Source organism: Cydia amplana, chromosome 3, assembly GCF_948474715.1.
Source record: "Cydia amplana chromosome 3, ilCydAmpl1.1, whole genome shotgun sequence".
Taxonomy (NCBI): Eukaryota; Metazoa; Arthropoda; class Insecta; order Lepidoptera; family Tortricidae; genus Cydia; species Cydia amplana.
Genome location: NC_086071.1, coordinates 15720425 through 15747712, shown reverse-complemented (window position 1 = coordinate 15747712; position 27288 = coordinate 15720425). Strand labels below are relative to the sequence as shown.

Sequence of the window (27288 nt, the reverse complement as noted above, 5' to 3'; positions counted from 1 at the left end):
TAAATTACTTATTTACGTTTCTGTGTGCCTTTGGGCAAAGGTCTCCCCCAATCTTCTCCACTCTTCCTTATTTTGCATTAATCTGGTCCATGTTTTAGTCCTTCCAGGCATGTCTTCTATATCATCGGAACATCTTTTAAATTGCCTACCTGTTTCTTTTATGGCCTCTAGGGTTTTGCTCCATTTATCTCCTCTAATAGTATGTCCAGCCCACTTCCATTTCAGTTGTTTTGTTTTGTATGTGACATCAGTATACCCTGTTTTGTCTCTTAAATTCTTGCTACTTAGTTTTTAGTATCTTAATCTACTTCCTAACAAATGTCCACAGACCAGCGTGCTAGACTCCGAAGGCAGAGTCCAAGAGCTGTCGGATGCCTTTAGTTCCATTTCAGTTTCAATTGTAACTGTAGTAATAAAGTCGCGTCAAGATAATTTTGAACACCTGGTCCGCTTAGCAATATCTGCTGCTGATGAGCATTTATTAGATTTATTAGGGTTGGCGTACTTTTGCGTGCACGACCACAAATAAGATAGAGACTTGAATTTTGACAACCCTAAATAGCGGAAAGTGTCATACATTAGAAAGGGATAGCATGATTCGTCCCCGAATCGCTGTCAAACTTCGGTTTGTAGGAAGTTTTCTCTGTACGGTACTATTATTTATTCTGTGACCCGACTCTCAATTCCCGAACATGTTCTAACACGTTAACATTATTTTCGCAGGACATAGTAGTAATCAGCTGCAACGACGAAGTGCAACAGGAGGAAATACTGCCCGACAACTATGTGACGCAAGTGCAGCACCAAACACATCTCGCCGACGACGCACACAATATCACCCACGAGGTAGCATATTTACTTTTCACACCTCCTATTCGGAAAAGAGCTTTTTCTTCCCTGCTAGGAGGGATCAAAGTGGCACTTTTCTGTTATAGCACACTATTTTAAATTTTTTTGCACATTTATTTTTTTAGCTTAAATAATCTGTTTAAGCATCAGATTGTGTCAACACTAAGATTTTTTTATTTTCCTCATAGTTGATGTGAAAAGCAGTATGTGTCACACGGTATCAAAATTATTTCGTCTTGGGCGTTAACACTTCAATCCCTCATTACGCTCAGGATTTTACTTTAGAATCCCGAACGTAGTGAGGCCATCGTATTGTAGAAGCCATCGCTTCATTCAGGATTCAATGTACGCCCTTGATGGAAATATATCATTTTGATCCCTTGTAACACAAACTACTATTTCATTACATTCTCATTCTTTCTTAATGGCAAAGAGAATAGAGTTCATTGTATAGAGAGTTACTATCATGGTAAATTATAGCCACAGTACATTTACTGCCATCTTTCGACAGAAGATTAAAACTGTTAGAACGCCATTTGACTTTGATTCTCTTTCACTGATATGTGTCAATTTGTTAAATATTGAAATTAACGCCATCTACTCGACAGTAGGCCAAAGATTATGGCGCGCCATCGCTCGAAAGCTCTATAACTCTAAAAATTAAATTTGACCTCTACAACTCGAAAAAAATGGTCGTATTGTGACCACCACTCTATATCGCGAAGTTATTTTCTAACGAACCTCGAAAAAGATTGTATGAATGTACATTCTGCGTTTCGATAGGTAATTACCTTTCTAACACGATTTTTTTCATGCGTTTTACCTCTGCAACTCGAAACCTCTTTAAGACGAACATATATCTACAAGAACCTCTATAAGTCGATGCCCTCTATAAGACGAAACCTCGTTAACACGGAAGTTTTTGGCGTTTCCCTTGAGATTCGTGCTATCGAGGTTCCACTGTATATTCAAATTGTAAATGCTTACTTATTTACTAAACAGTGCAGTTAACCGACCAATTGTACTCCTTATTCTAACGACTTAGGGACTGAGTCACTTAACCGTGCCGTGCCTACACGGTAACTACGACATTATTTCTTGCACTTAGTGACTAAGGTCCAAACTATAATTATAGTTACGAACATAAATGTAAGCAAATATGTGTCCTTTATTACTGAATAAAGATATTTGTATTTATTTGTATTTAATTGTGTGATAACAGGTTCGGCCGGTGCTAATATGCTGCATATGCGGCGAGTACTACGGGGAGGAGCAACTGAAGTTCTACCAGCATCTCAAGCAGCATTACGAACCTCACGCCACCATCATCATTGAGAACCCTGTGTCCGACCTAGGAATAGATAAGGTATGAAACAAGAGGAATTATTAGGGTAATTCCGGGGTACTTGGCCATAGTTTTTTTAGGACTCGATAAAAATATAAGTTTACATATAATGGGGCCTACCTGAACCACTGTGGTGCACTCCATATGTGCATAAATAAATAAATAAATATGTAAATATAAATATAATGATTAATGTAGTTAGTTAATAAGTTTGTGTGTGTGTACCTACTAACATTAGTTGTAAGATTAAATGTGTCACTAACGAAATTGATCCTTTGTTGGTCTTAAATAAATTTAATTTAATTTTTTAATTTAATTTATAATTAAATAAATATTTACCTCTTCATAAACTTTGCTCAAGTAATGCGACGAAATAACGCTAGATGGCGTTAACCTCAATTATACATAGTGCATTTTGCACTAGTCATTGAGTTTTCACTTCTGCCGCCACTCCCTGAGTGCAACCCGTTGTTTTTTTATATACATTAATGTATTAAATTCCTGGTTTTTCAATTCTACACAAACGTTTTTGTTTGACGACTGGTCTGGCCTAGTGGGTAGTGACCCTGCCTGTGAAGCCGCGGTCCTGGGTTCCAATCCCGGTAAGGGCATTTATTTGTGTGATGAGCACAGATATTAGTTCCTTAGTCTCGGGTGTTTTATATGTATTTGTATATTATATATTATATATATCGTTGTCTGAGTACCCACAACACAAGCCTTCTTGGCTTACTGTGGGACTTGGTCAATCTGTGTAAGAATGTCCAAATATATTTTTTTATTATGATATTTTTTTCTGTTTTAGATGACCAACACATGCATAGAGGACAACGTGGCAAACCTACCAGACTCAATAGTAGAACTATCATTAGAAAACACCGTCCCGAAAACTATGTACCAAACTATGGACAAACACATCCTGTACACATCAAGCGATAAGACGCTCCAATACTCTAGTAATAAGCTCCAATATTCCATGGCAAGTATGGATAAAGAGGTGCCGAGTAGCGAAGTGGAGAAAGCGGATTTGTATGACACTCTGGATAAGTTGGAGATGTATAATTGTATGAAGTGCAATAAGACGTTTAGAAAACAGAAACAATGTGAGGCGCATATCAAGGAGGTACATGGGAAGGTAAGTTTCTTAAATTGCTGTTCGTAAGTTAGCTACATGACGAGAAATTCCTTTTCATCACACCAACTGGTAAAGGCTCTCTTGATTGTTCAAAAACTGATATGGCAATGTTGCATTTTATTCACATGTGAGGCAAAGTAATCAAATGCAAATTTTGAGTGGTTATCTTATGTTTGCTGATAGAATTGACTTTTAAATGTTGATTTTGAATGATAAATATTTAATAGCATTCATTTGGATTTGATTTTGTTTGATATCTTACAGTTAATATTTTCTTCGGGTTGGTGTGGTGAAAAATTTTGTGTTTCGCTCGGGGGCAAATTTTGTTTACCCCCGTGCTTTGTTGCGAGTGTTTGCAACGCTCAAGATTCAATTTTTCGAATTGTTTTTATACGCACGTCAATCTGTGTTTACGCACGTGTGTGTCTAACAGCTAGAAGACATGGGGGAATTCAGCGAGCCCGAGGACCTGATGGAGGGGATCCACGTGGCCGTGGAGGGCGTGGAGCCGGGGGAGGGGGAGCCCTACGAGCAGGCGCTGCTGCCGCACCTCACCGTCGAGAACGGGACCGTGCACCAGGAACACGTGAGGCACTGGTGAGTTCAGCGAGCCCGAGCACCTGATGGAGGGGATCCACGTGGCCGTGGAGGGCGTGGAGCCGGGGGAGGGGGAGCCCTACGAGCAGGCGCTGCTGCCGCACCTCACCGTCGAGAACGGGACCGTGCACCAGGAACACGTGAGGCACTGGTGAGTTCAGCGAGCCCGAGCACCTGATGGAGGGGATCCACGTGGCCGTGGAGGGCGTGGAGCCGGGGGAGGGGGAGCCCTACGAGCAGGCGCTGCTGCCGCACCTCACCGTCGAGAACGGGACCGTGCACCAGGAACACGTGAGGCACTGGTGAGTTCAGCGAGCCCGAGCACCTGATGGAGGGGATCCACGTGGCCGTGGAGGGCGTGGAGCCGGGGGAGGGGGAGCCCTACGAGCAGGCGCTGCTGCCGCACCTCACCGTCGAGAACGGGACCGTGCACCAGGAACACGTGAGGCACTGGTGAGTTCAGCGAGCCCGAGCACCTGATGGAGGGGATCCACGTGGCCGTGGAGGGCGTGGAGCCGGGGGAGGGGGAGCCCTACGAGCAGGCGCTGCTGCCGCACCTCACCGTCGAGAACGGGACCGTGCACCAGGAACACGTGAGGCACTGGTGAGTTCAGCGAGCCCGAGCACCTGATGGAGGGGATCCACGTGGCCGTGGAGGGCGTGGAGCCGGGGGAGGGGGAGCCCTACGAGCAGGCGCTGCTGCCGCACCTCACCGTCGAGAACGGGACCGTGCACCAGGAACACGTGAGGCACTGGTGAGTTCAGCGAGCCCGAGCACCTGATGGAGGGGATCCACGTGGCCGTGGAGGGCGTGGAGCCGGGGGAGGGGGAGCCCTACGAGCAGGCGCTGCTGCCGCACCTCACCGTCGAGAACGGGACCGTGCACCAGGAACACGTGAGGCACTGGTGAGTTCAGCGAGCCCGAGCACCTGATGGAGGGGATCCACGTGGCCGTGGAGGGCGTGGAGCCGGGGGAGGGGGAGCCCTACGAGCAGGCGCTGCTGCCGCACCTCACCGTCGAGAACGGGACCGTGCACCAGGAACACGTGAGGCACTGGTGAGTTCAGCGAGCCCGAGCACCTGATGGAGGGGATCCACGTGGCCGTGGAGGGCGTGGAGCCGGGGGAGGGGGAGCCCTACGAGCAGGCGCTGCTGCCGCACCTCACCGTCGAGAACGGGACCGTGCACCAGGAACACGTGAGGCACTGGTGAGTTCAGCGAGCCCGAGCACCTGATGGAGGGGATCCACGTGGCCGTGGAGGGCGTGGAGCCGGGGGAGGGGGAGCCCTACGAGCAGGCGCTGCTGCCGCACCTCACCGTCGAGAACGGGACCGTGCACCAGGAACACGTGAGGCACTGGTGAGTTCAGCGAGCCCGAGCACCTGATGGAGGGGATCCACGTGGCCGTGGAGGGCGTGGAGCCGGGGGAGGGGGAGCCCTACGAGCAGGCGCTGCTGCCGCACCTCACCGTCGAGAACGGGACCGTGCACCAGGAACACGTGAGGCACTGGTGAGTTCAGCGAGCCCGAGCACCTGATGGAGGGGATCCACGTGGCCGTGGAGGGCGTGGAGCCGGGGGAGGGGGAGCCCTACGAGCAGGCGCTGCTGCCGCACCTCACCGTCGAGAACGGGACCGTGCACCAGGAACACGTGAGGCACTGGTGAGTTCAGCGAGCCCGAGCACCTGATGGAGGGGATCCACGTGGCCGTGGAGGGCGTGGAGCCGGGGGAGGGGGAGCCCTACGAGCAGGCGCTGCTGCCGCACCTCACCGTCGAGAACGGGACCGTGCACCAGGAACACGTGAGGCACTGGTGAGTTCAGCGAGCCCGAGCACCTGATGGAGGGGATCCACGTGGCCGTGGAGGGCGTGGAGCCGGGGGAGGGGGAGCCCTACGAGCAGGCGCTGCTGCCGCACCTCACCGTCGAGAACGGGACCGTGCACCAGGAACACGTGAGGCACTGGTAAGTTTTGTCTTCCATTTATACACATAATATTACGACTACTACATATCCTCCTAAGGCCCAGCCATACTAACGAAACATCCAAAATTTGCCACTGAAATATGAACCTAAACTGTAGGATTGTTGACGAAGGTTCGTAAATGATGAAGACGACACCAAATTATAGTTTAAACAGTGTATATTGATCCTGAGCGATTAAATTACAAAAATGGTAAATCTAGAATATCGCGAGTACTGTTAGCGGTGTGCGCGCGCGCTCTGGCCGAGAGCCCTGGAGGAATGCGGGCCGGCGCGCCGATGAGACGGCAGCCAGCGGCGGCGGCGCGGGGCGCGGGCGCGGGAGGCGGGGACCCGGTCTGCGAGTCCTCTAGTGGGGCGCGCTAACAAGCTGGCCCCCTTGGACCATCCTGGTCCAATGTCAGTGGGAGCGGGCAGAGCCTGTTGTAGGCCCTCCTCAGCGTCCCTGTGGTGGTGGTGACGTCAGCGACGCGGCTGACTCCGTCGTCGCCCGGGTAGACTGCGGCGACTCGCCCGAGCAGCCATCTGCTGGGGGGCAAGCGGTCGTCTTTGACGAGAACCATCTCGCCGAGCTTCAGCTGGCCTCCATTCCTGCGCCATTTGTTTCGGACCTGCAGTTCTGAAATGAATTCCTTATAATACCGATTCCAAAAATGCGCTTTTAGCGCATCTATTCTCTGATATCTCGCGAGGGTATGTATCGGCGAGTCTTGCACCAAGGGAGCAGGTATCATAGTGAGCGTTCGTCCTATCAAAAAATGCGCAGGGGTAAGAGGGGTAAGATCGGATGGATCCGATGAAATTGGGGTTAAAGGCCTAGAATTAAGTAAAGCTTCAACTTGAACCAAAAATGTTACCATCTCTTCGTAATCTAAGTGAGCCATGGAGGTAACTCGTTTTAAATGATATTTTACTCGCTTAACTGCGCCCTCTGCCAAACCATTAAAATGTGGGCTATAAGCAGGACAAAATTTGAATTCTATTTCCTTTGTAGCTGAATATGACGTTATTTCGTCAGAGTTATTTTTAAGAAACTTGGCTAATTCGTTACAAGCCCCTACGAAACAAGTACCATTATCTGACAAAATGGTGGCTGGTTTGCCTCTGCGGGCTATGAATCTATTTAACGCGGCAATAAAGCCCATGGCTGTCAAATCAGTGACGAGCTCCAAGTGTACCGCCCTCACTGCCAAACAAACAAAAACAACTATGTATGCTTTCTTAGTTTGACAACCACGACCCTTTCTGCTCGCTATCAGGATTGGCCCAGCGTAGTCACAGGATGTGTTAGCAAATACGTATTCGGACTGTACCCTTTGCAGTGGCAGGTTGCCCATAATTGGTTGATGAGTTTTACCCGAATATCTTAAACATGTAATGCAGCTTTGTGACGTTTGCCTGCAAAGGTTACGGCCGTTAATTATCCAATACCTGTGGCGTAATGTTGCTAGCATCAGCTGTGGTCCAGTGTGCATTAACATTCGATGGTAGTGATGTACTAATATTTTAGTGATGTGATGTGATGCATGTAATAAAATAGGGTGTTTTGTGTTATAATCGTAGTATGAATTTGCAAGTCTGCCACCTACTCGCAAAATTCCAAAGGTATCTACAAATGGATTAAATTTCAACAGGGTATCCTTGTGAGAAAGTATGCGTTTGTTTAGCAAACGCATGAGTTGCTCATTGAATTTGTCTGTCTGCACTTGTTTACACAACATTTGTAATGACAAATTAAGCTCTGACACTTTTAATGGACCTGTATTCTTGTTAGTTCTATTTTTACAGTTATGAACGAATCTATTCATGTATGCTATAATTCGTTGTAATTTACAAAAGTTTGAATATTTAGAGGTGAAATTATCCTCGCATTGTTCAGTTGAAACGTGACATTGTATTTTGACTTCAGGCAAATTCTCTAAAGGCAAATTTTGAGGTTGAGTAGGCCATTGTATTTCACCTTTATGGAGGAAAGGCGGTCCTTCCCACCACAAAGGTGAATCTTTGAGATTTAATGCGCTCTGACCTCTACTACCTATGTCGGCAGGGTTCAAGGTTGTGGGTACATAATGCCAATCTGTGGGGTCAGAGTTGTTAGTGATTTCTGTGATCCTATTGTGGACAAATTGTTTTAATTGTTGTTTGCATGTTTTTATCCAGCAAAGAACTATAGTTGAATCAGACCAAAAATGCTGTGAATCAATAGTCAAGCGCAGTGAATTTTTGACCTTTTTTGCTAAGTGGGTCGATAAAAGGGCCCCTAATAATTCTAATCGAGGGGTACTTAATTTTTGTTTCAGTGGGGCAATTTTGCTTTTAGCTATTGCTAAGTGAACATTAACCTGTCCTGCATTGGAAATTGAGCGTAGATATATGCATGATGCATAAGCTTTATTACTGGCATCGCTGAAAGCATGTAGCTCGACCTTGACGTGAAAGTCACATAGTATTCTGCGCGGTATACGAATTTGAACTATGTCTGGTATTTGTTTAGCAAAATTGTTCCACTGTGCCTCAATGTCGTCAGGTAATTGACCTTCCCAGGAAATGTTTTTAGCCCACAGTGACTGTAAAATTAATTTAGCTGGCAGCAAACACGGGTTTATAAGTCCTAAAGGATCAAAAATAGTGGCAATGGCGGATAGAATGCTGCGTTTGTTAGTGGGTTTGGGTTTTAAATTTTCAGTTACAGAGAACAGCAGCTCATCAGATTTACATGACCAAAGTAAACCTAAGGTTTTCGAATGATCTTCTCTGTCCAATTTGAATAGTTCATCGCTACTGTTGTCTGCAACCAAGTTGTTTAGTAATGATGGTGTGTTTGAACGCCATTTTCTTAAGTGAAAATGGGCGCTTTCTAGCGTTTTGATGACGCCTCTACATGTTTCTAGCAAAGTGGTTTCGTCATCGTTTCCTGATATGTAATCATCTACGTAGAAATCGTGTAAGATTGTTTCACTTACATTTTTGTCTGCGCATTCTTGGCCCAACTGTACAAGACATCTGGTGGCAAGATATGGGGCACTGGACGTCCCATAAGTGACAGTGTTTAATTTATATTGTTTGATTGGTTGTGAGGTGTCTGAGCGCCACAGAATTTGCTGCAGACTTCTTTGACTTTCAGTGACATAGATTTGTCTGTACATTTTTTGGACATCTGAAGTTACTACGAATTTGTGCTGTCGGAATCGAATTAATATGCTTAGCAAATCATCTTGTACAGTCTGCCCAACGTATTGTATGTCGTTAAATGATTTCCCTGAGCTAGAAACTGCAGAGCCGTCAAAAACTGTACGTAAGCGAGAAGTTAGACTAGACTCCCGCAAAATTGCATGATGTGGCAAGAAATATGAAATTTCGTTTGTATGTATGTCAGTGTTTTCTGACATGTGACCTAGTCTTAGGTATTCGTCAATGAATTCTATGTATTTTTGTTTGAATTCTGGATTTCGCTTGAATTTACGCTCTAGTGCTTGAAATCGAAGTAATGCTTGTGTTTTAGAATCGCCCAAAGTTTCAGGAGATTCTCTTAATGGTATTGTGACAACAAACTTACCATCTGGGTGGCGAGTTGTTGTTTGTGTAAACATGCGTTCGCATTCACTCTCACCTTTAGTGTGGATTTGTTGAGTGGATGGAACTGATTCTAGTTCAAAGAACTTGTCTAGTTTTGAATCAAGCTCAATGTTGTTTATTAGATTGCAATGGACTGTATAGGGTTGCTTTTGTTTAGAATTGGGTGAATATATAGCACCTGCAACAAGCCATCCGAGTGTTGTTTCAACTAAGATGGGTTTTTTCTTGCCCAGGGATATGTGATTGAATGTAAGACACTCCCAAAATTGTTCTGCATTCAGCAACATCTGCACCTCGGATGGCTCGTGAAAGTTCGGGTCCGCTAGGTGGATGTGAGGGGGAATAGTGAACGAGTCACAATCTAGTTTGTTGAATGGAATCATGTCAGTGATCTCTTGGACAACAAGGCAATTGATTTCAGCGGTGTAATCTTGTATACGTGAAGTTATAGTTACATCACAATGTTCGGTGATGTGTGACCGTTTCTTTTCCAACCCTGTGACGGATATGCTTGTAGAATAGGTAGGTAATTTTAGTTTTGCTTGAAGATCTTTAGTAATGAAACTAGATATACTTCCGTTGTCCAAGAGAACTCTAACTTGGTGTGGTTGGCCATCACAGTCATTGACGTTGACGACAGCTGTAGCTAATGGTACACGATGGCCACCAAAGGTGGAGCATAAAGTGGCACTGCTTGGTTGTGGTGTCTGTGTATGCTCCTTTAGAGTTGTTGATGCTACACAATCATTAGAAGGTTTGGATGTGGAAGGTTTAGGGTCTAACTTTGCTTGATTGTTCATGTGTAACATGGTATTGTGTCTTTGTGTGCAAAGCCGGCATGAGCTCAACCTGCAACTTTGCTCGTCATGTCCTGATCGCAAACAGTTTGTACAAAGGTTTAATTGATTCACCTTATTAATGCGGGATTCAACTGGCATTGTTTTAAATTTAATACATTGATAAATTGAGTGATTATTTTTGCAAACAGGACACTTATATTTATACTGAGTTTGATTTTGAGCATGATTTACAAGAAATGATTTAGGACGATTGTGAGTGATGTCACTGTGTCTACGTGGTTTATTTAGTGTTTGTGCTTCCTCCATGGTTTCCAGCAAATCTGCGCGGTTTCTTAAGAAAGTGGTAAAGTCTGTTAATGTTGGTAGATTTTTAATGTCATTGCGCTCGGTCTCCCAATCACGCAACGTGGCTGAATCGAGTTTGCTGGTTACCATGTGGATTATGAGGAGGTCCCAGTGCTCCGTGGGTAAATTAAGAGTCTTCAAAGCCCTGAGATTTTTATTGACTGAATCTACAGTGTTACGTAAGGCCTTTGAAGATTCCTGAAGCACGGGGTTTATGTTGAATAATGCATTTAAGTGATTGTTTACCAATATTCTATCATTGGTATAGCGTTCACAAAGCAGATCCCACGCAACTTTATAGTTATCAGATGAGAATTCTAGTGATTTAATTACGAGTGAAGCACCGTCTTTTAATGAACTTCGCAAATAATGAAATTTGTGGATAATTGGAATCGATTGATTATCGTGTATGAGAGATTTGTAGGTATCGTGGTATTCTAACCAGTCCTGATAGCGCCCAGAAAAGGTAGGTAAATGAATCGTAGGTAATTTAATGTTTGGCCCACCTGTGAGTGCAGTAACGACATTGGAACCCGTTACCAGATTGTCCTCCGGCGCCGCAGAGGCAGCACCAGCCGCGGCGTGCTTGCTGAGCAGCTCCTGTGCGGCAGCCAAGGCGCCGAAGTAGCTTGTCTCGAAATTTTCCCGTTCTGTGTGCTCGTCACCTGGAATTTCCGTTAAATTTTCGATGTCAGTTTGAACTGAATCAAAATCATTGTACATATCTTGGATTTTGTTGAATCTAGTATTTAGCTCATGATTTTGCAAATTATTTAGCGTCTGGCAAGACAAAAGAGGCTCTAAATATGATTTAAATATGGTAAGCTTTGATTTGAAAGAAGCACGTGTTTTTTTGAGATTTTTTAAATCCATGATGGCAGTGCGTGAAGTAACAAAAAATGCAAATTTTTAGAAGGAAAAAAAATAGCCTTGTAATAGAAAGTGAAATTTTAGTTTATAGGAATGGCGATAGAATTCAAATTTCCAGCTGCAATTAGAAAATGTAATTAGCACGTGTTTAAATAATAAAAGAATTGAAATAACCAAGTTTGTGAAACGATACGTAAATTTTAAGAATGCAACTAGCGTGCGTGCGAGATGGATGGCGTGGCAGAGGCAAGCAAGCGCGAGCGATGACGGAAGCAGATGTACACGTGCACGTGCACGCTGTAGCTCCGGCCCCGGCACGGCTCGGTTACGTGTAGGTACGAATACAAACACGTGCAGATTTCTGAAATATTCCAAGTAAATATTAAAAAATTGCAATGATGGCACACAGTTGGAACAAATGGTTGAAATACAGTTAATTAGGCCTTGAAATGTGGTTACTGATTTTAGGCTAATTTTACGAAAATGTAATAAAAAAATATCCAAAATATGAACGGGAATGTTAACCTTGATAGGAAAGCTTGTAAATAAAAATAGAATATTTAAAAAATATTGCGATTTGACTAAGATGTAAACGGATCTAGAATTGGTGACGTGAAACAGGAATGTGATTTTAGTATCTAGAAATGGGAATTAAATTGAAAATTAAAGAAATACCAAGTAAAGGTGGTCAAACTATATCTGCGCAATAAGAAATAAAATTGGAACGACTCACGAATAAATACTGCAAACCCTTTTCCTGGTATATGGAACCGTTCTGGTTTGTGGAACCCTTTTCTGGTTTATTGTTTCTTTGTTCTCGGGCAGGACGATGACTTCACAAATTTCGCTTTGTTGTAGTAGTTGTAGTTTAGTGTGGCTTGCGGTGATTCACTCCGATGTTATAATATGTAAGATGGCGATCGTAATTCTCGGCCGGGCGCGCTATCTTCTTGCTTGCTTTTTGACCTCGTCGAAACGGCGTCTTTATGGTTGCTTTACGTCGAATCCGGCTCGAAACTTGTTGACGAAGGTTCGTAAATGATGAAGACGACACCAAATTATAGTTTAAGGGGACGGTATATGACGTTTTCGATTTAGACCTCACTTTGTGCAATCAATTTGTTCAATTGTAAGGGCAAAGTCGATATTTAGGTCGAACCATAATACGCTCATTCGATAGTTAATAACCACACTAGAGTAATAAGGACAGACATATGTAAAAACACTTAGGTTAGAAAGAGATAGCGCTATATGAATAAAAAGACTTCCAAGATGTCGTTGTTTCAATAACCAGCCCTTACATGGCGCTGCGTCAAATTAATTAAAAATAATGGTTTAAAGTTATTAAAAGCGTGAAATAAATGTAAATTAATACACTTCATAGTGAAAGTCATGTAATAAAGTAAACAAAAGTTTAGAAACGTTAGTAAAAACACGGATGTAGCCGGATTGCGAATATAGTCCTACGTTGAAGGAACTAGCGCGCGACACGAATAGTTGCGGTACCACGTTTCGGTACGCCGGCAAGTTTTCTCTTTTTTCAGCTTTCAGGTTAAACGTAATTAACTAAAAACACACAAAATGGAAGGAACACAAGAAGAAGATTTTCAAACTGTTACGGTAGCACAGTTACGGGAAGAATTAACATTACGTTATTTGCCAGTAAGTGGGCTAAAACAGGATTTAATCAAAAGGATTATCGACGACAATAAAGCTAAAATACATGATGGTACAATGGAAGTATTGAAGCAGGAGAAGTTACGTCGTACATCTCAAATTTTGGAAATTGAGGCCATGAGACAGCAAATTCGGGAACTTCAAGCAAGACGAGCACCGGCATTAAACGAAGGTATGTCCACGGAAGGTACGAATGCGACCTTAACCGAAGTTTTAACTCAATTGGCACAAACACAAGAAATAATTGCACAAAATATGTCTCCTACTTTTCAAGTTTTTTCAACCAGTGACACTAGTAACGCTATACCCCTTTTTGGAGGTAACCGCACTGAAAATGCAACTGAATGGGTTAGGCAAGTAGAACGTGTAGCTGCACTAGCTAGTTGGTCAGATAATCTGACAATGGTAAACGCATCCATGCGATTAAGAGGCCCAGCTTATAATTGGAATATTGTTTGTGGTAAAAAAATAGAATCATGGTCAGAATGGAAAAAACAACTCGTAGATAGGTTTAAAATAAGAATGTCATTTGCCGAATTCATACAATACCAAAGTAAAAGGATACTTCGCTCAAACGAAACCATTACTGAGTACATTTATGTCAAAAATGCGATGCTTGAAAAGTCACCTAGTTTAATTCCAGAGCCCGATCGAGTATCTCTGATCTGAATGATTAATAACTGCATTAAATTATACGCAAATCTGTTCACGAAGAAGCCGTGTACCGGCTCTTCACGCCATATTTTTTTTTATTTCCTGTAATTCTCTACAAATCGACACTAAAAGTGTCCAAAAATCAAAATATGGAGTTCCGTTTGAGCAAGACGCATTACAGTTTTGTCTTTGACAGTAATTGAGTTGTTGTGGGATTTTGAAGGCTAGATAACTAAACTACCAGATTATTATCTACTTATATTTTTACTCACAAATACAACACAGAAATTCAATCCCAAATGTAAACTTTCGTATAATTTCCATACATTGACGACATCACTCAAAACTCTTCTTCGAGTCAGATGGCCGTTGGCCTTGCATCGAAGCAGACGTGTACATCGTCATAGCTCGTTTTTGACATTAATAAAGACATTTCATCATATACGCATACGAAAATGTATACCAGTAGATAAATTGTATTTCATAAAATAGGGTAAATAAATATAATCACGTCGAGCTCCAGTCAAATTTTAAATGTGAGTTGTTGTTATTTACGGGTCGTAACGGTCGAAAACAGCAGTAAATTATCCTAAAACAATACGATTACAATCGAATTTAAGTAACTTGTTCCTTCAAAACCCGCTTAAAATGAAAAAAGTTTAAAGACTCGTTTTACTGATTGGGATTGATTTTCATTATGCTGGTATCAATTTTGCGTCATTATAAAAATGTATATGACTTCTGTACGTCAATGACTTTTGATGTCAATTAATTGTAATCTTGTATTTATGTTAGAGAATATTATATGTTCATTTAAATATTACTCATCTATTAATACGAAGCGTAATTCGTTTAATACCTAAAGACTTGCAGTGTCTACACCTACTTTGTTGACGTTCGTTCCGTCTATGTATGCGATTACGTAACGTGCTGTTCTGATAATCTTCAAGAATCAAGATAATTAATAACGGCAAGACCAGCATTTAGTACCAGCGAGTTTTGCGGATTTGGAGACCGAGATGAAGCTTACAGGCCAATATCGCTGCGGCCTGGCCTGCTTATTGTTATGTGTATAAATCGAATGTTATATTAATTTACTATAAAAAACAATGTTTTATTTCAATGACATTCTGTGCGTAGAGGTATGTATGTTTCGGTGATTATAAGAATTATGTCCTCACAATAATCGTGCAAAGCAGAGACTGCATTATTTCTTTACGGTATAAGCGGTAAGGAAAAACTCATTGGTATCCTGGCTCGTACCAATGAGTTTTTCGGAACTTATGTACGAAATATCATTTGATATTTACCACTAGCTTTTCGGTGAAGGAGGAAACATCGTGAGGAAACCTGCATACTCGTAGTGCATACATTTGCGAAGAAATTCAAAGCTGTGTGTGAAGTCCCCAATCCGCATTGGGCTAGCGTTGAGATTATTGTCTATACAGGGTGGTCCAAACCGTGACGTCCAAAAATCGTGGGCTATCATAATGTACCCCATATGTATGTTAGCCGATTTTTCGTAGTTTTCAAGTTATGATTTTTTAAGCTTTTAACTTTTCCTATGTAGGTAATATTCTCCGACCGTCCTTAGTCTGGGACCGGTCTGAAAACCAGCGCCGGGCACCTAGGCCCGGCACACGCTGAGACTGGAACCCTTTGCCTAATACAAAGATCTTCTCACTTTTGTTTTGTATATGATAACAACTGTTTTATTTTATTATGTAAGTAATTCTAACTCTATTTTATGTTCATGTATGTGGCAATAAACAATTCTTATTCTTATTCTATTCTTATTCTTATTCCTATGAAATTCCGGGGTTCCCATACAGAGTGGCTGAAAAATAACTGCATTCCGTTGCCAGGGAGGTGTTGGGATTATACTGAGCAACTTTTATTATGGGACCAACCCCGAAATCGCGAAAAAAAAATTGGCTTTTTATACATTTTGGCTAGTCCATTTTCTATGGAAGGGTAATTTTTTTTCGCGGTTTCGGGGTTGGCCCCATTGTAAAAGTTGCTCAGTATAATCCCAAAACCTCCCTGGCAACGGAAATGCAGTTATTTTTTAGCCACTCTGTATGGGAACCCCGGAATTTCATATGAAAAGTTAAAAGTAAAAAAAAAATCATAACTCGATAACTACGAAAAATCGGCTAACATACATGGGGTATATTCTGATAGCCCACGACGTGAGGAATCTAAAAAAAAATTTTTGGACGTCAAGGTTTGGACCACCCTGTATATAGGCTGAATTATTATTATTATTTATAGGCGGTACGGTACCGTTATTATTTATCAATACCGCTTCGTTTTGAAGGTACTATACCTGTTGAAATATAAAGTACGGTACCGGTATAAAATTGCAGCAGGTACAACAATTTTTTATAGGTGTACAGTCAGCTGCAGAGAAAAGGTACCACCCCTGCATACAATCTTCTATGCAGGGGTGACCTGCAGCTGACTGTACCTAAACCATCACTGACCGAGCGTAGGCGAAGGTCTCCGTTTCAGCTTGGGCAAAAATACTTTCGTTTGTTCGAATGTTCTCCTTTGCATATCACATTTCTCAAATATCTCGAGAAAATTTGTAAGCAGGTTCGGTAGTTGGATATAATTACTCGGTTTCTTTTTTTTTTATAAGTTCTAATAGGCAGAGATTGTCATAAAGGACTTAAGCGACAGTAGGGTCTGTGGTACTTAAGACCATTGTGATTATTCGTAGTGTCCGACCGAAGATTCGGTTTCGGTTTCGGTTTCGGCCATAAAATCATGTTTCGGCCGTAGTTTCGGTTTCGGCCAAAAAACGGCCGAATCTTTCGGCCTGGCCGAAACATACGAAATAGTACTTCGTATTATGAAACTAAACTATGTGACAAAGACCAAAAGTTGGCGAGCAAGTAGGACAACAATATTTATATATACAGAAATTTGTGTTTCGGTCGGACACTAATTATTAGGTACTTACTGATTACGCTGCGCCGCGTGGAACGTGAGGTGCGTTGGGGTAAGTACATACAAATCATTCAAGAAAAAAATCCCTTTTAAGATCACTCGTGTGTCTGCCCCTAATAGACTAATTCAATTGAAATTTGGTACACATTTTTCACATATGACAAAGAGTCGGTGATCCAAAGATGGACTAGTAACGTAAATAAATAAACTTTTAACTTTGCGGCCATTTTTTTGTATCGTGTGATATATCAGATATTAAATTGTAAGATATTTACTAATAATAAGCATTGGTCACGTAAATTATTTTTAGTCTTTTTTTGCAAGTATGAATGATATAGAACATTATTTCAATTATTTTTAAAATTAAGCCTATCCAAAGGCGACTTGGAAGATGTGTCATGGGGATCTATATTCGTTGGGTGAAAAACAAGTTTTTTTGTCTAATTATCGTTTAAAACACAATCGATCGGCAATAACGCGGGCACATAAAACAAAAAACTTCTTTTTTCACTCATAAAACTCCTTAAACCTAATAAGAGCTAAACAAAAACAAGTGCGAGTCGGACTCGCATTCTAAGGGTTCCGTATATTAAGTCCGTCTCACGCTTGACTGCACATTTCTTATAGATTTTCCTGACATATATAGGTAAAGAACTACTTTGTGTATTTTTTTCAAAATTTTAGATCCAGTTGTTTCGGAGAAAGTGGGCGGAGAATGATCATTTTTTGCCTATTTTCATGAATAACTGCTGAACTATTAATCCTAAAATTATAAAAAAAGTTATGTTTGAGATTCTTACAATGAGCTCTTTTATTTGATATGTAACACTATATAGTTTAAAAAACATATTTTTTAATTTTTTCATTTACCCCCCCCAAAAATGGCTACCGTATTTCAAATTCTCTAAAATACATTTTATTTACGTTACACGTCCATCTTTGGGTCACAAATTTACATTTGTGTGCCAAATTTACATATGTGTGCCAAATTTCAACTGAATTGGTCCAGTAGTTTCGGAGAAAATAGACTGTGACAGACGGACGGACAGACAGACAGACGCACGAAGAATTATATGTATATGCACTTATCCCAACGCACCTCTCGTTCTACGCTGCGCGGGGTTCATTGCCGCTCCTACCGCCGTAAGTGTAAGTACAACTACATCATCAAGGCTACGATCGAAGATAATCAGTTCAGCACTGAAATAATAGCGGTGGAATGCCAGTATAATATTTAATAATTTATTTTAATTTTATAAATTTAATAGCAAAATAAATAGCGAATATAGGATACTCGTACAAGTAAATCTGTAAAGATCTTAGGGGTACATCAGCCGACATATATTATTAAATTTTATTTTGTCGGCCTTAATTAAATTTCCACCCTGCCGAAACTTTATTTATTTAAATTTTTAATTGAATTGATTTTTCGCCTTATGAATAACCGTATAGAGTAGTAAATAACATTTTACATCTGACTTAATGACATCTGGGTTTATTCGGTTTAACTTTACAAAACGCGTATCTCGACAAAGCCATAATATGCAGAAAATAGTTAACAATCAAATGAATTAAATTAGAATTTAAATACGTCACGTGTGACATGAACAGACAAGGAGAGCAAGATTTAATGTATTGTTTCTCTTTCTTCTTTCAATGGAACGTTTTTACAGTTTCTGTTCCTCAAAAGAGGTCAGTGGTTAACACTAAACTCAAAACGCAATCTTAAAAAAACTTGATGGGTCAATGACCTGTCCCAGTAAAGTGAGGTAGTGTGCGTGAAGTGCGCTTGTGTGTGAAATGGGGTAAATTGACAGAATCTGAAAATTTACCCACCTCTACCGTCACCTTAAACAGTGTATATTGATCCTGAGCGATTAAATTACAAAAATGGTAAATCTAGAATATCGCGAGTACTGTTAGCGGTGTGCGCGCGCGCTCTGGCCGAGAGCCCTAGAGGAATGCGGGCCGGCGCGCCGATGAGACGGCAGCCAGCGGCGGCGGCGCGGGGCGCGGGCGCGGGAGGCGGGGACCCGGTCTGCGAGTCCTCTAGTGGGGCGCGCTAACAGGATGTAGAGTTGATTTTGCGTTGTTTGAACATGGAATGAAACAAAGTAAAAGCGACTCTGTTCCAATTGAACATGGTTTAAATTATACATCGAACTGAATATGTACTATAGGTAAGACCTTGGGCCTTAGGAGGATATTTTGACGATGGTCTGGCCTAGTGGGTAGTGAATTCCGATAAGGGTATGTATTTATGTGATGAGCACAGAAATTTGTTCCCAAGTCTTGGGTGGTTTCTATGTATTTGTATATTATATCGTTATCTAAGTACCCACAACACAAGCCTTCTTGAGCTTACTGTGGGACTTAGACAATCTGTGTAAGAATGTCCTATAATATTTATTTATTTTGCTTCAGAACTACATACGACATTCAAATGTGATGTTCTCAATCAAAAGGTACCTTGTCGCTTGCCATAAGGCCATTCTGACAGATAATTCGTATAAAGAAGATACAAGCAAATTCCGTCTTAATGATAAGCGACAAAGTGGTACCTTTTGATTGAAATCGTCGCAAATAATAATCATACCGGAATATATGAAGATTTGTATATATTTGAACTTAATTTGCTTTTAAATGATTTAGGTCGTTTTAAGATAACTTGCCAGGTTTTATTATGGCAATAAACCATATTTGTTCTCCGCCAGGTACATGCGCGGCAACCAGCCGACCGCGTGCGGCCCGGACGCGTACTGTCCGGTGTGTCCGGCGCGGCCGGACCAACAGCACGACTCGCAGCTCAAAGGTAGGCTATTTAAGGTTGTCAAAATTCAGGTCATTATCTTATCTGTGGTCGTGCACGCAAAGGGACGTCAAGTTGTGTCAACCCTAATAATTGCTCGGAGCAATGCTGAGCCGAACGGAGCCGAGTTTGCCTGCCCGGGCCAGCTTCCGTTTCGCCTCTCCCAATTTCTTTCCTCGCGAAATAAACTGGCCAGGAGGCAGTTATAAAAAACTTTGAAGTTTCGGAAAATTATCTATGCCTTTACCAGGCTGACAGTTCAAGAATGACAATCGAATGTCAGTCTTACTGATCGAAAATAGAACACATGTTTGAAGTGCCGTATGTGGCAAATATATGTCCCTTAGCCTGGTAAAGGGTTAAACAAATTGGTCCTTACTCAGGGTTCGAAATTATCCCGATAATTATAGTCTTTGATAGTTATCGCGATAAATATCGGATAATTATCCCAGGTATGGACAGTGCTATATTTATTGTCTTTGATTCTTTGATAGTAAAATATAATGATGATAGTGCTATATTTATTTTCTTTGAATCTTTGATAGTAAAATATGATGATTGGGGCGTTTTTTTTTATATTTTAGGTTATTATCAAATCGATAATTATCAGGTATAACAATCACGATTATTATCAAGATAACTGTCATTGATAATTATCCTTTCGAACCTTGTCCTTATTGGAAAACCTCTTCCTAATCCACAGAGGAAGTCTTCCAAAGAATATTCGACGTGGAAGTGCCGGCCGCTGAGAACTCAAACTTCGCCGACAACATAATACCGGACACCGAAATACCGGAGCCCGAGAAACCGGACGACAAGCCCGAGAAGGGGAAGAAGGGGAAGAGCTTCGAATGCCCGCAATGCAGCCGCGTGTTCCAGCACCGGTACGTTTACCCTTTACAAACGGACGGGCCATTTTATTGAAAGTTGTTCCCTACACTTTTTTTTATTTGTGAATTTATATGTTATTTCTACTCAGAATCACGAGCTCTTTCTATCCTAATAGGAGAAAAAAAGTGTCCCAAGGTTTATTCCCCTTCCGTTGCCATTTTTTCGTAGACTTTGTATGGCGGTTTCGGAATGGAAAGATCGAAAAATGTATGGAAATCTTGGGACACTTTTTTTCTCCTATTAGGATCAAAAGAGCTCATGATTCAGAGTAGAAATAACATAAAAAATCCCAATTTTGATAAAAGTGTAGGGGACAATTTTTAATAAAATGGCCCAGACACTGACAATATCTATACAAAATCGCATTCAATCATAGAGTTTGTATATATTTTTGCCAGGAGTGTATATTGGATTCAGTCCTGGCAAAAATATATGAAGATTTTTTACGTTTTTGTGAATCATAATTGTGACGTCCCACGGGTAAAGGTACCTTATGGCGGTTGGCGCCTACGCTATTATTAACGCCGCTCCAATACAATTGCGGTGCTATGCGACGTAAGCGCCAAGTGCCATTAGGCACCTTTTCCCGTGTAACGTCACAATTAGTCATCATCACTATAGCTTAATTATTGTCATATTCATCATATAATTTTATTACTATAGCTTTACTATAACATACCTATTTAGTTTTACAGCGCATTAGCGCCCCTAGCTGTAATACTGTAAAATTATCCCTGAATAAATATCAAATATTGCGCATAGTATACTAATATAATATTGTAATTACAGAAACAGCTTGCTGTATCACGTGCTATCACATAAGGGGAAGCAACATGTATGCCGGGAATGCAATAAGGGCTTCTACACGTCGGGCGCGCTAAAGGTAACAGCTATGCCCTTAAGAGGGTACTATACTACTAACGCAAAATAGTTATGAGTTGCGAATTACCTATTCGCACGTGTATTGTACAACGTTTTACAGTAAATATGGCCCTTTAAAATTTGATATTCGAAGTAAAAGTGCTATTTTGCGCAGTAGTGCGGGAAAATAGAACCATTATGTACTGTAAAAATTATTTTTTTACACGTTTGGGCTAACAAACCGTTTTAAGTGTAAAATTCTAATTTTTAGCATAATAAATGAAAAATCTGCGAAGGGGGCGCCACTCCCACAACCAGTCACAATCTAAGGGTCTACCGCAAACGAGAGAGTCGAAATTTTGTTATCTAACCTCTCTATCACTCTTGCATATTCGGGCGATAAAGAGGCAGAGAGCTGAGTTTCGATTTCGCGTTTCCCGGTAGGCCCTTTGTAAACAAACCGCCTTGATGTATCAATGTCATATTTTATTGTCTGTGAAAACTTGTCAAAAAACAGTTTAAGGCACAGTATGTATAACTTACTCTATGGTTAACGAAAGGCGCTAGTGCTGCACTCTGGCGGCAAAACATTGCAGTAATACTCCCTATTCTTAGACGTTTCTCAGTGGCGTTCAATAACAGACCTTATGTGTATGTCGTTTAGATCCACAAGCGAGTGCACAACGGCGACCGGCCCTACAAGTGCGAGGAGTGCGACCGCGAGTTTCGGCAGTGGAGCGACCTCAAATACCACAAGGTGTCGCTACACTCCAATCAGGTAAGATTTTGTTTGGTAAATATGTATTATTATTAATAACATTTTATGACACATAGTCATAACTTATATGGCACCACGGTGCGCACGGTGGTTATAGGCACATCTACAGGTAGTGATTTGGGTATTTTTAATAGTAACTCGCGCATATAATCTCGGAAAAGATAAATATAAATATATCATCATTCTTATGGGTCAATCAACTATTTCTTGTTGTTATTCTGTCCCATCAGCGAGAAGACAAAAAAAGCATAGATTGTTAGAAGAACTGCTGTACCATGTTCTACTAACATGCTCAGTAGATGTCCCATTATGGAAAGGTCTTATAACTACCATAAAATGCAAGTTTGGTTCATTTAAATACGAGAAATAAATTATATAAATTATATTCTATTCTATTATATTCTAAAAACCTAGAATTTTAAGAGTGACTCAGGAGACCGTAACCATAGCAACGTGTGACAAGAAAAAGTTGATGACCCATATACAGAAACACACAACGTCACATATAACGTCATTATTTTACAGAAACATTTCAAATGCGAGTTCTGCAGCAAAGAATTCGCTCGCAAATATTCGCTGAGCGTCCACCGGCGAATTCACACCGGAGAGCGCAACTACAAGTGCGAGTATTGCAACAAAAGCTTCCGCGCCTCCTCCTACCGGCTCTCGCACATGCGGACTCACACAGGTCAGTTGTTCTCTATAGTAGACAAATATTCGCTGAGCGTCCACCGGCGAATACATACCGGCGAGCGCAACTACAAGTGCGAGTATTGCAACAAAAGCTTCCGCGCCTCCTCCTACGGGCTCTCGCACATGCGGACTCACACAGGTCAGTTGTTGTATAGATTACAGATATTCGTTAAACGTCTACCGGCGAATTCACACCGGCGAGCGCAACTACAAGTGCGAGTATTGCAACAAAAGCTTCCACGCCTCATCCTACCGGCTCTCGCACATGCAGACTCACACAGGTCAGTTGTTCTCTATAGATGACAAATATTCGCTGAGCGTCCACCGGCGAATACATACCGGCGAGCGCAACTCCAAGTGCGAGTATTGCAACAAAAGCTTCCGCGCCTCCTCCTACGGGCTCTCGCACATGCTGACTCACACAGGTCAGTTGTATAGATTACAGATATTCGTTAAACGTCTACCGGCGAATTCACACCGGCGAGCGCAACTACAAGTGCGAGTATTGCAACAAAAGCTTCCGCGCCTCATCCTACCGGCTCTCGCACATGCGGACTCACACAGGTCAGTTGTTCTCTATAGATGACAAATATTCGCTGAGCGTCCACCGGCGAATACATACCGGCGAGCGCAACTCCAAGTGCGAGTATTGCAACAAAAGCTTCCGCGCCTCATCCTACCGGCTCTCGCACATGCGGACTCACACAGGTCAGTTGTTGTATAGATTACAGATATTCGTTAAACGTCTACCGGCGAATTCACACCGGCGAGCGCAACTACAAGTGCGAGTATTGCAACAAAAGCTTCCGCGCCTCCTACAGGCTCTCGCACATGCGGACTCACAGGTCAGTTCTTTATTTATTTATCTACACAATTGTGTTTGTATTACGATTATCTCTCTTCTTCCTCGCGTTATCCCGGCATTTTGCCACGGCTCATGGGAGCCTGGGGTCCGCTTGGCAACTAATCCCAGCAATTGTCGTGGGCACTAGTTTTTACGAAAGCGACTGCCATCTGACCTTCCAACCAAGAGGGGAAACTAGGCCTTATTGGGATTAGTCCGGTTTCCTCACGATGTTTTCCTTCACCGAAAAGCAACTGGTAAATATCAAATGATATTTCGTACATAAGTTCCGAAAAACTCATTGGTACGAGCCGGGGTTTGAACCCGCAACCTCCGGATTGAAAGTCGCACGCTCTTACCGCTAGGCCACCAGCGCTTCGCTAGGCCACCAGCGCTTGCGCGTTTGTATTACAATTATATTTGTGGCGATAATCATTCGATCCAGAGGGCTCTGCCATCTTGTTGCTTGATTTTATTTATGAAGTCGCTTACACACTACATTTGTTTAAGGCGACAAACCGTTTAAATGTCCGACGTGCGGCAAGTGCTTCCGCGTGGCCGGCGACCTACGCCGCCACGCGCTCACCCACGACAAACTCACCCGTGACAAACCCCCCCGCGTCAAACACGAACCCGACAAGTCACCCAAAAAGTACAAGAAGGACAGAGAACACAAGAAAAAACAAGAAAGAGCCACCACCAAACTACCCATCCTAAAAAGCATCCTAGACAAAAAATCGCCCAAAAGCAAGAGGAAAATCGGCGCACCAAACGTCACGGTCGATCCCGATAAGGAGCAATTCAAAATCAATACCGAATTCACGAACAATGTCGAAGTATTCGACAGTAGGAATTACAAGTTTAAAGAGATATACGTGGGGAAAGACCAAACAGACCAACAACTTAGGCAGTACGAGTTGGAAGATAGGTTGCCAGATGAGAGGAATTTTGCAGTGCTCAAACCGATGTTCAGACCGAACGAGTCTATACAACCGGAGAAAGTATACGACAGGAGTCAAAATACTGATGGCAAGATGGCCGTTTTCACGCAAGTGGAAAGGAAGGAATATGTAGGCTCGATAGTGTCTAATACGCAGGTCACTCTGGCTGATATTAATAGGCATCTAGAGAGAGAGCCTAGGGAAGTTAGGAGCGACAGTCTGAATGGGGAGGCGATAGAAAATGGAATACTCGAGAGGCTAGCGGCTCTGTATAATATACCCGCGGTATGAGATGTGTGTGCTTCAAATTCAGTTGTACCCACAGAGAAGACATCCTCTAGACTGAGCATAGTAACGCTACCCCCTCTGCCACTTATACGGTAGTTTTACTCCATCTTCGAGTCAATCCCGTGCCGTGATTGGTCCGTGTAATAATTGCTCTAAACTCCGTCTAGAGGATTCCTAGTCTATGGTTGTACCTGTCTGATTACGCATGAGCCTCCGGAAACAAACATGGAATTATAAATTACTAGCGACCCGCCCCGGCTTCGCACGGGTTAACAAGTTATACATATGTAAACCTTCCTCTTGAGTCACTCTTATCTATTTAAAAAAAACGCATCAAAATCCGTTGCGTTGTTTTAAAGATCTAAGCATACATAAGGAGAGGGACAGACAAACAGCGGGAAGCGACTTTCTTTTATACTATGTAGTGGTTTTTCTGACCGACAAGTAGGTAAATTAAGTGTGAAGTAGTCGATAGTTGAAATTGGCAGAAAAAAAAAAGTGAAGTCTCAGTAGACTATAATTCATACGTCTTTAAATGGGTGTTATAGACATTTAAAAACAGTTAGCGAAGTCTTTACTGCAATATATTTTAGTGTATTTTGTGATAACACAACATAATAATGATAAAAGTCATCTAACTCTTTAACGAATACGCGAAAAGTGCAATTGAAATAGTTTTTTGAACGGAGGTTAGCTCATTTGCGAATGAACCGTTTAAGGCTTCGTCACACAGGCGCGTTTTCCGGGCGGGGCGTGAGCGGGGCGCGCCGCTTTTACATATAATACGCTCACGCCCCGCCTAGAAAACGCGCCTATGTGACGAAGCCTTTATATTTTTACGGGAGGACCAAACTTAGTGAAATTTACTTTTTTTATCTAAGCTTTTTATTTACTAATTTATATTATAGAAAACGACCTGATATGTAAGTACCTAGTGTATTTAAATGTACAGTATAGAGCATTCTACATAATTATAAGTGTTAATAAGGGTTTGCACGACGGATCCGAAATGTATGGGAAGATCCGCGGATCCGGATCCAGATCCGGATAATTGCATACATTTCGGATCCGGATTGCAAACCCTAATGGTGACATTTACGAATAGTTACTATTTTCAAATAAAAGGGGTGCATCTTAGAGTGGTTTCCATCTGTCCAATATCTTGGTCCAAAGTGTATTTACGTCTCACATTTCGCTTAATGAGAGAGTGAGACGCAATGCACATTGGTGCAAGATATTGGACAGATGGAATACCACCCTTATCTAAGCGAAATAAAGTACCTTTCTAAAAATGGTGATTATATTTAAGTATATAGCTGGTCAACCAAATCTTGTCAGTAAAAAAAGCGGCCTAGTGCGAGTCAGACTCGCCCATGAAGGGTTCCGAATTTAGGCGAATTTATGACGTATAAAAAAAAACTACTGTTTACTAGATCTCGTTCAAACCAATTTTCGGTGGAAGTTTACATGGTAATGTACATCATATATTTTTTTTAGTTTTATCATTCTCTTATTTTAGAAGTTACAGGTCCCCCACACACATTTTACTACTTTAGAAGTGTCTCTCGCGCAAACTATTCAGTTTAGAAAAAAATGATATTAGAAATCTCAATATAATTTTTGAAGACCTATCCATAGACAGTGGCGTGCACAGAGATTTGAGACTGGGTAGGCAAAAATAAAAACCGGCCAAGTGCGAGTCGGACTCGCGCACGAAGCGTCCCGTACCATTACGCAAAAACGGCAAAAAAAATCACGTTTGTTGTATGTGAACACCACTTAAATATTTATTATATTCTGTTTTTAGTATTTGTTGTTATAGCGGCAACATAAATACATATTTCAACTGCCTAGCTATCACGGTTCATGAGATAGAGCCTGGTGACAGACAGACGGACGGACGGACAGCGGAGTCTTAGTAATAGGGTCCCGTTTTTGCCCTTTGGGTACGGAACCCTTAAAATAAGAGCTACTAACAGTCTTACTAGCTTACCAACAAAAATCCGTCATGGTTTCACATCCTTGTCAAGTCGGTTAATAATGACGTACGTAATTATGTAATTAACCACGACAAATATACGAAAAGTGATTGATTTTACTTTACCACTTGTTTGTGTTAACTGCAATTCCGATGTTCACCGGCCCTTTTCAATTACTTTTTTTTGCTAAAAGAAAGCTTTGAATATGCATAATTTTTAATATTCGGTACACACACACACACACACACACACACACACACACACACACACACACACACACACACACACACCGTACAACGTTCACAATTCAAAATATCCATATTTTCACTAATCACAATTATTCTAATTGCCGGTAACTGTTATCGTTATCTCACCAAAACAAACAAACAATGGCGGCCGAATAAAAAATGTAAATAAATA

General features: G+C 41.9%; 2 protein-coding genes across 3 annotated transcripts in view; one reads left to right on the top strand and one right to left on the bottom strand.

The window, feature by feature from the left end:
* LOC134662701 (uncharacterized) overlaps positions 1 to 24900 on the top strand; it is a 30782-nt gene extending 5882 nt beyond the window's left edge. The window contains exons 8-24 of the mRNA XM_063518974.1: positions 724 to 846; positions 2072 to 2215; positions 3000 to 3329; positions 3763 to 3926; positions 4088 to 4228; positions 4390 to 4530; positions 4692 to 4832; positions 4994 to 5134; positions 5296 to 5436; positions 5598 to 5712; positions 5744 to 5889; positions 19499 to 19596; positions 20297 to 20477; positions 21274 to 21367; positions 22010 to 22123; positions 22649 to 22811; positions 24171 to 24900. Of these exons, the coding sequence (XP_063375044.1) occupies positions 724 to 846; positions 2072 to 2215; positions 3000 to 3329; positions 3763 to 3926; positions 4088 to 4228; positions 4390 to 4530; positions 4692 to 4832; positions 4994 to 5134; positions 5296 to 5436; positions 5598 to 5712; positions 5744 to 5889; positions 19499 to 19596; positions 20297 to 20477; positions 21274 to 21367; positions 22010 to 22123; positions 22649 to 22811; positions 24171 to 24892 (3099 nt within the window). The 3' untranslated portion in view covers positions 24893 to 24900. The remainder of the gene's footprint in view (positions 1 to 723; positions 847 to 2071; positions 2216 to 2999; positions 3330 to 3762; positions 3927 to 4087; positions 4229 to 4389; positions 4531 to 4691; positions 4833 to 4993; positions 5135 to 5295; positions 5437 to 5597; positions 5713 to 5743; positions 5890 to 19498; positions 19597 to 20296; positions 20478 to 21273; positions 21368 to 22009; positions 22124 to 22648; positions 22812 to 24170) is intronic.
* On the bottom strand, positions 6218 to 11553 carry LOC134662780 (uncharacterized). Of its 2 annotated transcripts, none has more exons than XM_063519077.1 (2): positions 11135 to 11553; positions 6218 to 6526 (listed from the first exon to the last, which is right to left on the bottom strand). In XM_063519077.1, the coding sequence occupies exons 1-2, from the start codon at positions 11499 to 11501 to the stop codon at positions 6270 to 6272; spliced, it is 624 nt and encodes a 207-aa protein (XP_063375147.1). In that variant the 5' UTR covers positions 11502 to 11553; the 3' UTR covers positions 6218 to 6269. The 2 variants fall into 2 exon arrangements, with proteins under 2 accessions (XP_063375147.1, XP_063375146.1); XM_063519076.1 differs by lacking the exon at positions 11135 to 11553 and adding an exon at positions 6822 to 8163 and having other exon boundaries at positions 6389 to 6526.
* Positions 24901 to 27288: the final 2388 nt, after the last annotated feature.